At 37.5% G+C, this 13,706-nt stretch overlaps 1 protein-coding gene and 1 long non-coding RNA gene across 2 annotated transcripts in view; one reads left to right on the top strand and one right to left on the bottom strand.

The window, feature by feature from the left end:
* The window catches only part of ACSS3 (acyl-CoA synthetase short-chain family member 3), a 78,061-nt gene that overhangs the window by 46,949 nt on the left and 17,406 nt on the right, over nucleotides 1–13,706 (bottom strand). The window contains 4 exon segments of the mRNA XM_416118.8: nucleotides 5,578–5,673; nucleotides 5,756–5,836; nucleotides 7,298–7,438; nucleotides 8,032–8,166. Coding sequence (XP_416118.3) covers nucleotides 5,578–5,673; nucleotides 5,756–5,836; nucleotides 7,298–7,438; nucleotides 8,032–8,166 — 453 coding nt within the window.
* On the top strand, nucleotides 2,359–13,700 carry LOC121109043. Its single transcript, XR_005848421.2, has 3 exons — nucleotides 2,359–2,459; nucleotides 4,234–4,332; nucleotides 13,040–13,700. It is a non-coding gene; the product is annotated as an uncharacterized LOC121109043 (long non-coding RNA).

The raw sequence follows: 13,706 nt of genomic DNA, 5'->3' as shown, positions 1-13,706 counted from the left end.
TATGAACATGAAAGCTTGCTTAGTGGTATCTCAGAGAAAAAACATTCCAAGTGTCCTATTACTGTTTCATAATGATCTAAAAAGCAAGACCACAAACTGAAATACATAAGTCAACTGGATACTAACTCTGCTTTTTCTTTAGTATTTATTGTTAAAAGAATATGATTTTTACCCTTTTTGTATTCCAAAATGAACACACTTTAAGCTCAGAGGTAATTTTATAATTATAATAACCATCCTGATCCCCACACGTTCACGCAGCAGTAAAACTCCACTGTAAGTTCATCACGTTAAAGAGACAACTGAAAAATCACCTAACTTTCCTCTTGCATTACTCCATATCTGCTAGAATGGAAAGCTCTTTGTTGCAGTTATTCTCTTCCAGCAAAGCATGCAAAGAATTTCACGTAGACCACTATATCAGCGGTCAAGAATAGATATTGTAGAACTATTTAAGTCTTTTTCCTATCTCTGGGAAAATGACATTTTATCCACATCACATTCCTCTTCTACTTAACCAGGGAATCAGTGATGAGTTAATCCCTTCGGAATAAAGAATTTAATTAACATGCATTAGGTGATTAAACATTAATTAGAGTATAATAATTTAATATTCAAGCTAATACAATATTTAATTCTATAAATGTGCATTTCTGCTACTAGCCAAAGTTTTTGCTCCTTGTTATTCAGAGTGTCAGAAAAGCCAATCACGGTGGTTCTGAGACTTAAAATTATACCAGTCCTGTTGGAAACCACTGTAGGGTTTTTTTTCCAACTAGAAAATGGAATTCTTGTAAGAGAATAAAATGTGAAAAGGAATAAAAATCATATATTTCTTTTTTTTCCCCCCTCAATTTTCTTTCTATCTAATGAAAGCCATTTTTAACTGGAGTTCTCTGTTAAATATTTGTAGAGATCCTGAAGACCCCAAAATTATATCCCATAACAACTGAGCATCTGGAAATGAAATGAAGATGGAGATGAGGTTATGTGTTCACTCAAAATATGCCACAAGAATTTCCTTATTAAAAAGCCAAGGAGCTTATACAAGGACATAAATAAACTAGGTTTCTAAAAATAAAAACAAATATAATTAAAAATCATCTTGAGTAGTGGATGGAACGGGTGAACATAACTGAAAGCTGGAGTTGATTAAATATACTTAGTAATGTAAGGAACACGTACATAACAGGGAAAATAAGAGATTAGTAGCAATTTAAATATGTTTATGAACACACACCTGCATATGAGAATGTATGTAATCGTATGACACACGCTGCCATGAGAAGGACTAGGTCCTAGAAGTGTACGCTGGAATTTCTCACACTCATACACATAGAAATAAGAATTCACTCTACAAAGTTTACAAATAAGAAATCAGCCCACAAAGTCTTTAGTCAAAACAGTCAACTGTTTACTATTTCATATACTGCAGAACTAGAGCAATCCTAACTGGAATACATCATGAATTTAGCAATCCACATAACGGCTGACCCGAGCACATGCACGCCTGTACTGTGCTGCACATCAAACTCGTCCCTCAAGGCTGTATTGTGCTACATACACCCCTGGGCCACAGGACAAACTTGGTCAGCTATTTCTTATGCAGGAGCTTGTCTGCAGGCAGCTCCCACTTGGCGCTGGCCACCAGAATGGCCTTGTCTTTATCTCAGAGTGCAGCTGCACATTCCCATATGAGCACATTTTTGTTTGACAGCAGCAGTAATGACAAGAATTGTTTACTCTACAATGCCACACCATTCAAGCATCTAAAGGGGCATGAGATCATTTATCCTCTTAGCTTCAATATGAGGTATTTTAATCAATACCGTATGTTTTTTCTTGCTGAGAGCAACAATGAATTCTAGCACCAGTGCTGCTAGCATTTCCCACAAGTTGTTTGCTTGTCTATGACCAGAAGGTCTTTGCCCAGAAGTTGTACCCTTCTGGATAGTGAAAGATTTCTAGCTTGTGTGGAGATGAGATACCAGAAATTCAACCTCACACACTGATCTATTCTTCCCAAGACAAGAAACATTATCAGCTGAAAGTTCAGTACAAAATAGGTAGCGTTTGTCTACATTATATTTCTGCTTCATGAATTTTGAACGTAACATTAACCCTCAGCACCTACACAAATCATTTAAGTTGCTGGGAAGGTAGATTCAAGACTGAGGCCTTTCAGTACTTAAACATAGCCTCCAGTAATCTATGCATCCTTTGGTACCTTTACTTCCAGAAAATGAGACAAGGTCAAAATAAGTAACAGCTTTCTGCTTAAGGATATTGAACTTAGAAGATTTTACAGGGATGTTACATAGTGTGTGGACTTAACAGAATTACCCACCACACAGCAACGGGACAAACGGAATCTTGTGGGACTTCTGTGCACAACACAGACTGTTCTTCCTCACCTCTCCACCTCAGAAAAACACAGCTGAAAACAGTATACTGAATAGGTCTGTATGCAAAGCTTTACCTCTAGTTACTTTTTCCTTTGCTCACAGTGATCTTTCTGCCAACCCATAATAGTCAAAGGAGTGTCCAGACCATCTTCTACACAAGAAAAAATGATCTTTTTATCCATAACGTGAACACGATGCTGTAATTTTTTCTCTACATCTACAGCAACATACAGAACAACATGACAAGTGTCACATTTGGGATGAGCAAAAGGCACGGGACAGCTGTATAGTATGTACGTATGTATTGCTATATGTCATGAAACCATCTCTGCATCTGGAGTTATTTCCAAGTTTGCTAATGTACGCAAGTACGTAGTTACTTCTGGACAGCTGTACACATGTATAGATATGAACGTATGAATTATGGAAAACTTACTCTATTCCCCTTCCCACAAAAAGACGCATTTAGTTACTAAGGAATCCTCTCTACGAGAGTCTAGCACATGAGTTTATGATATTCTCTCACTTAAACATACCTCCCAAACCTGCCTCTCTTCCATTACTTAGAACGTTGTCCCACTGCTCTGAAGCAAACTCAGTCCTCCTCTTAAAAAACAAAACTACCAATTACTTTTATTTCAGTGTCCTAGAAAAATCCTTACCTCCAAGTGATCTTCCACCCCAACCTGTGCCCCAGTACACATCTGTATCATGCAAAATGTGCCAGAAGTAACTCCTTCAATGAGCAAGCTGACATCTGTCACTGACTAAAAAGCTCTCAGAAGTTCCAAGGTGATCCAAATTGTATACTCAGAGAAGACAACATATTGAAGACTCTTCCAGAAAGAGCTAGGCGTATGTAATACTCAGATGGCTCATTTTTATTGCCACTGTTGCACTAAAGATACTCACTGCATCATATTTCAATAATGCATTCACTTCAAGCTTTCATGCTGAAAACTGACAAAGTAAGAAAGTCAGTAAACTTCTGTCCACAAGGCAAATTGAGCTGGAAATTAAGAATGTGTGGGTTTTTTTCTTTGTTTGTTTGTTTGTTTTGTTGATGTTGTTTTGTTTTTTAAAGTTTCCTCCAGTCACTGCAGTCACTGGCTGAGAATATTAAAGTATGGGAGATTTTCTATGTCTCAGTTGTTTAGGGAAAGAAACAGTTTAGAAAAAAACACTTGCTTTGCAAGTTTACTTCCCTCCAAGATTATTGAAAAAAAATCAATTCAATGCCTAGAAGCTAAAAAACAAAAGTTATTTGCCCCAAACCTTACAGCTCACAACATGATATGGAAGAAAAACATTCTGACAGAAGACAATTTTCTGTTTCATCGAACAGCTTAACACATTACCTACAGGTTTTCAATGAAGAGAAGAAATCCCTAAAACCACAAAGACAAAATCAAATTCCATTCTTAAGATCTTAAAATGTAATTGTATTCTAAATATTGTATTTTGTTTCTTATGTCACATTTTCCCATTACAGAAATGATAAATGAAAGAGCAAAGCATCAGAGTTGATAGCTAAGCACAGTTTACTGTTCTGTGAGAGATTACCAGTCTTACTCCTACTACACACACTTGTAAAAATAAATTTACCATCATGTGCAATAACATGAATAATGTGAGTGCATATGGTGTCACAGGCTGTTTACACAGCCAGCAGTGAGTTAGACTAGATCAGCAGATCACGCTATTTAATGCCAATACTCTTTATATCTTCCATTAGATGTTATTTGAGGTTTATTTTAGACTAGATTTACCCTTGTTCACTGGACCAAAAATGCAGCTCCAAACAATCTAATTGAATGTTATCCCACAGATCTTCACTCCTTTGGCTGAAAGACCTTCTAGGAAGTGTTATGCTGACTCTCTCCTCTGTTTCTTGTGCATGACAGTAGCACGTCAGTTCACATGACCAGTAGGTACTGCCAGAAAGTTTGTGTGTCCCCTGTCTATAACAACTCTGGTCACAAAACTAAAGCATGTGCTACAGTCTTTTTTCTGAGAAAGGATATAATCATTCCTCATGTTCTCGGTGCCAACAAATATCATGAAAGACACTGCATACCGTTGCACTCCAACCCAGAAAATAAACTCTGACAACAATCCAACAGATCTAATTTAACTATTACTTTACTGAATGCATAATGGAACTGCAGTCTATGTCTAGTCATTTGAATGACACTGGGCTATGAGGGACAGACACTGTAAAAATGTTCCCAACACCTTCCGAATTCAGGGTATCACTTGCCCAAACAATCTCTGAGGACATCACAGAGATCTTTATTCAGACTGAAATACTTCTGCAGTAAATATCTGCCCATTTCTCTACTCACTTTGTCATGCGTGAGGCATCCGGCAACGATGCAGTCACAACTTATTATTCCCCCTTACTTCCACCCTTCATATTTGACTAAAGTTGACTCACTTAAGAAAGAAAAAGATAACACAGAAAATGTAACTTCTCCGAAAGAAACAACACGGCATCACTAGAGTTGTATCAGACATTCAGCTTCATAGAAAGCATCTTTTGGGAAGGACCTCAGCTTCTGAGAAAGAAGAGCTTCAGCTAACGACCCTGACAACCACGTGCAAGAAAGTCTCCGTACACATTCTATTACTTTAATTCATTATTACATTCCTGTTAAATTTCTGATCTCTTTTGTACCACATTTTGTGCCTTCAGCAACACATTCCCAATGGACAGCAGAACATTCCTCTCTTGCACAGAGGCATGGAGGCACAGCTCCCCACTCTAACAAAAGTGACAGTGGTGATGACCAGGTCCAGAAAGTGCTTATTCACAGCAGGGAATGGAGACTCCTTGCTCTGTGTCCAGTTCAGGAACCATCCTGCCTTGATGTAGATCCAATAAGCTCTGGAATCTGTAGTACTCAGTTTTCACTCTCCACTGCAGCAATCAGGGATGAGATTACTTCTCTACATGCTACCTAAACTGCCCACAAAGCTCTAAGAAGTGGCTCACAACTACATTTGTACAATAAGCCAGTAATAGAAGAGGCCAGGCCTAACATACTGTGTTAAAATACCATAATTTTGACATAAGCTGAAAACAGAAATTTGAGAGAAAAACAAAATTCCCTAATTCCACACTGCACTCATTGTAGAAAAGTCCAAGTTGACAGTACTCACTCACACTTACCTCATACAACACTGTAGGATTCCCATGAAGAAGAGGCCCGTAGCAAATGTAAGAATGACCAACTACCCAGCCTAAATCAGAAGCTGCCCACCACACCTAAAATGAAATGAAAACATAAGAAAATTGTTGTTTTTAAGACAAGTTTCAAAATATTTAGATGACATTTAAACAGAATTACCTCACCAGGTTTGAGTCCATATACAGCTGACATTGTCCAGTTCAGCATAACTGCATAGCCACCTGTTGGTCTGATAACACCCTAAATGAAAATAATTTGAATATTTAAGATCATTTAAAAAACGCATTGGCATGTCTGTCTTCAATTAAATTTTGAATAGACTTGAAGTTGTCAAGTTCCAATACTTCACACCTAATAAAAAGATTCATTCTTACAAATACGTGCTTCTGCTAACATTCTCACTGAAGAACTAATTTTGGAAAAAGAGAAAAACCCGAGTACTATGATGATAGTTTTCAGAAGGCAACTAAGAAAGACATAAGTTGTGTCATTTAAATTGGATACAAATATTTAGTCAATATATGCTGACAAAAAGTAAGAGATCAAGTCTTTACCACTCTTAAAGTTTGGCCACCTAAATGCTAGTCACATGGTTTAAACTCATTGTCTAGTCTCCCTAAATCAACAGAGCAATGCCAAGAGCCATTGGCACCTGTGCCTGTATTGTATGTATTGGCACTTGCCTAAATAACTGGAGTAAATTACAATGTGTAAATACAACCTCTATCTGTACTGATTCTTTCAAGCCTTGTCCAATAACCTGGGGAGGTGAGAGACACATTAACTCGTTAAAATGGACACTGCTATCACAGATAAAAGTTAAGTAATGTGAATTTCAGAAAGCAGATTTCCTTTCATAGTCTCAGCTTCTAACTTAGTCTCCGCTCTGAGATTAACAAAAGTTTTGTTAGGAGGGAACCGTACCTGAATAATTTTACTTGTGTGATTGTTAGAACTAAATCCTATCTATGGACATGTGATACTGCCTCTGAATTTGTGACAGTGAAATCACTGCTGGTGAACTATATTCAGATCATACGCTTCAGAAAGAACTGTAACAACCTGAACAAACATGCAGAATTCACTTATAAAAATAAATCATTAAGACTAATTGACACTCAAAAGTAAACACTTTGAAATAATCTCCTTCTCAATCTAAACCTTCATTTTCATGGGAATTATATCCTCAGAACTGTTCAGAAACACAAGCCTTTAGAAGATGCCTAATTCCACTTAATCTGTAATGTCATCCATTACATCTTATCTATGGGAAGATTAGTTAATATGTAAACAATGAATAAGCAAAGACTATTTAGCAATAAATGTCATCATGGATGTGATAACTAATCTTGCCATTAAATACTTACTCTACACATATCTCGGTTAAAATACAGAAAATATTCATGAATAGAATATATTCTGCTATTTTCAAATGTTTTTATTGTACAAACACTTTGGATTAAATAGTTTATTTTTATATTAATGCTATTTAAATAAACATTATTTATTCCTAGACACTAGTATATCTATAAATTTTTAATATTAAATATGTATAAACTAGGTTAAAGCATTTCTAACAATGCTCACCATTTTTAGCACTATGCTGTGGTTGATATTTTCAACCTTTTAAACTAAATATTTTCTCAAGTGGAACTGCAAATAGATCGGTCACAAACACTTAGTCTACAGATAGCCCTTTACCTTGGGCAAGCCTGTTGTTCCAGATGTATACAGAATATAGAGAGGATGGTCTGAAGGAACAGAGACACACTTGTAACACTGTGCTTTTGCGAGCTCTTCTTCCCAGTCAAGATCACGACCTGGGGTAAGAGGAACATGGCCCTGCCCATAGAAAAAAAGAAATGTGTCCAAGCAGAATAAAATGTAAGTGGGTCAAAAACATGTATTATTCAATTTTCTGCACAGTAGTATTAGTTCTATTTTCCATTTAAATATTATACATTTAAAGTTTCTCCACAAAATACAAAAGAAAACTACAACACATACATTAAAAATGTTAACTGTAGAAGAGAAAAGGCATATGGACTACAGTAATGCAATGGAAAGAGCAACAATGATAGCAGAGCAGAAAGATTCCAGACTGCAGCAAGTGAGGATTCACTCAAACACAACAGCAGTGAGCACAGAAATGAAGGAAAGAAGCTGCTTACCTTCAGAAGGCCTGAGGTATGTAGGAAACTCCAGAGAGATACCCTTGCCTCCACTGCCAGCCCTTACATGAGGTCTAAGAAGGGGTGGATTCTGGCTCCACCCCTTCTGGTCACTGAGGTGCACTGCATGCAGCTGAGCTCCTCTGGGTTGGCCCTGCTTTTCCACCAGATGCTCCGTCACTGTTTCAACCCATGACTTAGGATTTCCACAACTGCATACATATCTGAAAGCTAACATTAAGGCACTACAAACAGTACACTCACCAAGTTCGGTCGCCTGTAAATGAGAACTTTCTCAGGTTTGTTCTGTACCATTGCCAGTGCTCCTTCTAGAAGTGATATATATTCCACTTTCCTTTTTGGTTCTACTCCAAAACTTGCTGTTACGATAAGTCTGGGCTAAAATAAACAAGTTAAGTTGTTCATATACACATTTGCAATATATTTTTATAATATCCATACAATCTAATAACATGTTTTGCATGAATTCTACCTTCACATAATTAGAGCCAGGGAGTTGGATGCATTCTCTAAAGAAACAAAGCTTTTGTGATCTTGCAGTCCATGCCGCTATTATTACTATTTTTTTCCACAGCACATTAATAACTACGACACTCTTTACCATTTTCAACCTAAATTTAAGACATAAATCAATTATATTAAGTTCTTGCAAGTTGCACAAAAATAACTGAACAGAGAGAAAACCTCATCTACTTGTAGCCCTCCACTAAAGGGAAAGCTTAATGTCAACTCATCTGTCCTGGTTAGTCTGCTTTCTAATTACATATGTACCTGGATCTAATTAGGTACAGCTCTTTGCTGGTTCTTTTTCAGCCTGCAGTTAAATAAATAACGTGGGAGGGAAAAATGGAGAAAAAGAAAGGTAAAGAAGAAATGAAACTAGAAATACCAGAAGAGAATAAACTAAAGTCATAAGACACATGAGGAAATTTAAACTAGCCTCTTTCCAGTACTGGTTTCAGGACCCAGAATGGAAATCCACTGAAAAACAGATTTCTGTTGTTCTGGGTGTTATTTTTAGACAAACTTCTACTTCAAAATGTGGATTTAGAAGATACACTTTTTTCATTAAGCCATCCTCAGGTGTTAGGTAAGATCTGCTAAGTCAAAAAACCTCACCTCACTGCATACAAACTATTTTGACTTAAGTCCCAAGATCAGTACTTACTTCTTGTATTCAGGAAATAAAAGGTAGTTTCTCTGGTACTACCTATGAGAAGGCATTTTAATCATAGAAGTGCGAGTCTTCAATCTCTTTACTTTTAGAGTTTTAGAAGCATATTTATCTTGTGCATCTTGTGCAGTCTGATCCAGCTACCCTAGTAATTGCATGTATTAGCATAAATCTCATTAGGTAGGCACAAACCACAGTGCCACAGTTAAGGTTGCATTAAGCTTTGCATGGAAAGTACAGATTAAATTGTTTGATTGTGCAGTAATAAAATGTTTCCCGTCCAAATCTGCCATTCAAGGAAGTTTGCTAATTAGCTTGTACTCAAAATAAGATTTCAGATGAGCTTTAACATTTCAGTATTTGTCATCTTTCCCTTTTGGAACGTGGTGATTTTGATTAAAGATTTAATACAATGCACTTAAACTGAAAATTCAACTAGAAGCTACTCTGAATCTAAACTGTAATTAATAAAATTTATTAGCACAGTTCTATTCAGTTGTTACAATGAAAGACTTCAGTCAATGCTAGGTTTACAGTCATTTATAAATAGTGCCCCCTCTGCTCATCAACTACATCACCTGCAGTGAGGTTTTTTTGCAGACTTCCAATACTAAATTGTCTAAGGTGATGTTTTTCTCACATGAGGGTTACTGCTTGAAAACATCACAGGTCACTGTGAAAATCAAAGGCTCATCACTGGTTATTTTCTAGTGTTTTACCTCTCTGCCTACTGATAGTATCTCCACTGCACATCTGCTCCTATATTGCTTTTATACATTCATTTCCCACCTCTTCTGTGGCTGTACGTAGTCCTGCATGATAGATTAGATAGAAATAAAACTACTGTGAAGGGAAAACAAGAAAGTTTGGATGGAGAAAGAATGCCAGAGATAGTGAACTGTAGGGAAAAAAAAAAAATAAAAAAAAAAAAAAAAAAAAAAGAAGTTGAAATCAGATAAAGCAAGGCCCAATAGTACCAAGTAGTATCAGACAAACAATATTGTATTCCCATAGAGGCTCCTTCCACCATCTCTAGTGACGTGCAAGGCAAGGTTTAGAAGAAACAATGAATACTTTTTATTGGGTCAACTTTTTATTGGTCAAGCCTACTAACTTGCAATATACTTCTAAACACATATTACAAAAATAAAAAGTGCTTCAAGACAATGCAAGACAGAACTGCAAACATTATGAGGCAATTATGCACCTTATATAATAGCAGCTGAGCTTGCTGTCTAATCAAAGAGCTGTCTATGTTGAAAAAGACCTTCAAGATCATCTAGTCCAACCATCAACCTGACCTACCAAATCTCATCACTAAACCATGACCCTTAGCACTAACACATCGCTCCTGAATACTTCAAGGGATGGAGGTTCTACCACTTCCCTAGCCAGCCTGGTTCCATGCTTAACCAATCTTTCAATGAAGAAATTCTTTTCAATATTCAGTCCTAAAACTTTCCTTTAGCAACTTCAAGCCACTGCCTCACATCTTATCACTTGTCATCTGAGGATACAAGACTGTCACCCACCCGACCTTGCTGCAAGCTCCTTTCAGGCACCTATAGTGAGCATTCGGGACTCCCATTAGCCTTTTCCTGACTAAACTGCCTCAGTTCACTCAGTCACTCCTTTCACCAGCTGTGTTAATCTCTGCACACACCTAAGCAACATCCTTCTTGTAGCAAAGTGCCCAAACCTGAATTCAGAACTCAAGGTGTTGTCTCACCAACGCAGTATACGAAGGCACTACCCCAGTCTTATTTCTGTTGCAAGCCAGGATGCCATTGGCCTTCTTGGCCACCTGGGCACGCTGCCTGATCACGTTCAGACAGCTGTTGACCAACACCCCCCCAGGTGATTTTCTGCTGCACAACTTTCCAGTCACTCTAGTCTAAGCCTATAATGCTGCATGGGGTTGTTGACCCAAGTTTAGGACCCAGCATTTAGCCTGGCTGAATGTCATGTGACTGGACTCAGATCATCAATCCAACACATTTAGATCCCCTTCCAAAGGGAGATCCAACCTATCCAGATCTCTCTCCGAAAGTCTTTACAGCCTCATGCAGACCAACAGTCCCACAGCAACTTCGTAATGCCTGTAGACTTAGTGAGGGTGCCCTCAGTTCCCTCATCCACACTGATTAAAATGTTAAACTGAATCTTGAGAAATGCCACAGGACCTGGCTTCCAGCTGGACAGAAGTCCATTCGCTGTGACTCTGAGCCCAGCCATCCAACCAGTTCTTTGTCCAGCTACTGAAGCCACAAGCAGTCCAATTCTCCAGGAAGAATACTGTGAGAAAGAGTGTAAAATGCTTTCCTAAAATCAAGGTAAACAACATCCACAGCCTTTCCCTCATCCAAGATGACTAATCAGGTCATCTTGTTATAGAAGGAGGCCAGGTTAGTCAGGCAGATCTGCCCTTCTGCTGGCTGCTTCTGATTACCTGATTGTGCTGTACGCATCATATTATGACAAGACATAGAGGTAACCATGCACAGCCATATCTGTGTACAGGAACTGTATCTTATTCAGAATAAACTACTACAAAATATTTACTCATTTTTACAAGGATGCCTTATTAATATCCCTAGATGTGTCAACTGTAAGTGAGGAATATAGTATTTCTGACCTCAGTGGAAAACAACAGATAATTTTGAATAACCTGAGTATCTCTTACATTTTTCATTTTCAAGAACTGTTGCTCACTTGCAAATTGTAACACTGCTTAGGCCTCAAGAGCTTTCAGAAATCCTATCTGCAGAACTCCATTACACATATTTATTTTGGAGGACTTGTACTTAAAATCTAAAAAGCCCTCTGGAATTACTATAAAAAAATTGCTGTTGAACGCATAGCAGCTACCTTATTAAACAGGCACAGAGGTGTACTGTTCTTAAAGCATTCTTCTCAGCTTTCCTAGTTTACTAAGATAAAGCCCTTAAACAAGCGTCATGTTGATTTCTCAAAACAATGTTCTGAAAAAGTACCTATTATCTTGATACTGCAAACTATATGCTCTCAAATTCAGATGAAAGGCAAGATGACAAAATGCCTCTTCTCACACTCCGTATCACTTCATCACAATTCACCACAGAATATCTCTAACACTGCCACTACCTGACAAGAGTAGAAATTATCAGCTGCACAACTTCGTGGAATTCCCAAACCTACTTAAAATTCAAGATAAATTACGGCAAGGTGGTGAAAGTGTATGTACCTTTCCATAGTCACTAGAAAGTGTCTGTTATTTAGTTCTTCTGTTAAAACTTGAAGTTTGCCCTTGCTTCCGAAAATGCCCCTTGCAGTCAACTCTCCATTCCAACTCCTTCTTTCAATTTAATGTTACCAAAATTAGGTCCCGTACTGCAGCATCCAGTTCACAGAAAGTAGAATAATAGAAGGGTTGGGGGAGGTTGAGACTCCTTAAATTAACATCTGAGTTCACAAGAACACTACCTATTACAGCCACTTAGATTCGTATTTTCAAGACAATCTCAGTAGTGTTGCAAAATGGGGGAAGCCTTGATATTTAGATTGAGCGTGTGCCTGTTCCCTTTACTTACAATTTTATTATACATCAGATGGATCAAAAATCATCCAAAGTATTTAGATCTGTCTTTTAAAGGGGAAAAAAAAAAAGCAACATAAATAACATAAATTAAGATGTATTCCAGGGCCTGCAGGTAGTAATTCTATAGCTAACCATTAGAGACTTGCTAAATGACCTTGAGTAAATAGTGTAAATAGTGCTTGTAAAGTAGTCAAAAAGTAAACATGCTAAATGATTCCCACTGTAACAACTTCAGTCTTTAAAGCTTTTTCTTCTACATTGTTTTTCCCTAATCAAAAACTTCTGTGTTAAGACTAATTTTAGAGCTTTTGAAGAAGTCAGGGAGGGGAAAGAAAGAGAAAATCTGAGCTGTCATTACTTTCCTTCCAGGCTGTTTTTCACAATTCCAACACAGTATTTCAGTTATTTCATTAACTTGTTTTGTTAAAACACAAATGGGGGGGAGGGGTGGAGGGAAGGAGATGCGTTCAACTTTTTAAAGTACTGTTTTTTATTTACAGACATTCATAAAATGGGGATCTGAGGAGCACTTCTGTGCACAAAAATCTACATACAAGTTCCACAAATCCTGCAAACTTCACCCTGCAGAATGTGTTCAGCTTCTAAGCCTAGCCAATGGGAATCAGAGACAGTGGCTGCTGCAGAGGGGCTGAGTGACCCAAGTGACCCCAGTAAAGATGATAAAAAGTTTTGTCTTGCTCAGTGGTAGAAAACAACAACAGAAACTTCCAATATGAACGTTGTTAGTTGGCTTGAAACTAATGCATACACAAGCTACTAATATGCCAATAAAAACTACTAAGCAGGTTATTAAATTATTATTTGCATTTACACTTCAAGACTTACATAATGCTTCAGAAACATGCTTAACCTGTGCCTAACTTGGAAGCCTTTGAACCACTTGCCTCTATTATCTGTGTTCTCTACAGAGCCACTTAAGATAGTGAGCTCACTGGCTGTCCTGATTCGTGTACAAGTTAGATGAAGTAGACATATAGGTGAAAAAATTACTACTTAACATGTATAAACGTGAAGTAAACCAATGAAGTTTCTGAGGGTTGGCATGATGTTGATTTTCACACACTTGAGGAAAATACTGGCTAAGAAGCCATATTTAAGATGATAGTTTTGCAGAGACGTGATGGACTGACTATTTTCTAAGCAGAG

Source organism: Gallus gallus, chromosome 1, assembly GCF_016699485.2.
Source record: "Gallus gallus isolate bGalGal1 chromosome 1, bGalGal1.mat.broiler.GRCg7b, whole genome shotgun sequence".
Lineage (NCBI taxonomy): Eukaryota > Metazoa > Chordata > Aves > Galliformes > Phasianidae > Gallus > Gallus gallus.
This window is presented reverse-complemented; position numbering and strand designations above follow the sequence as displayed.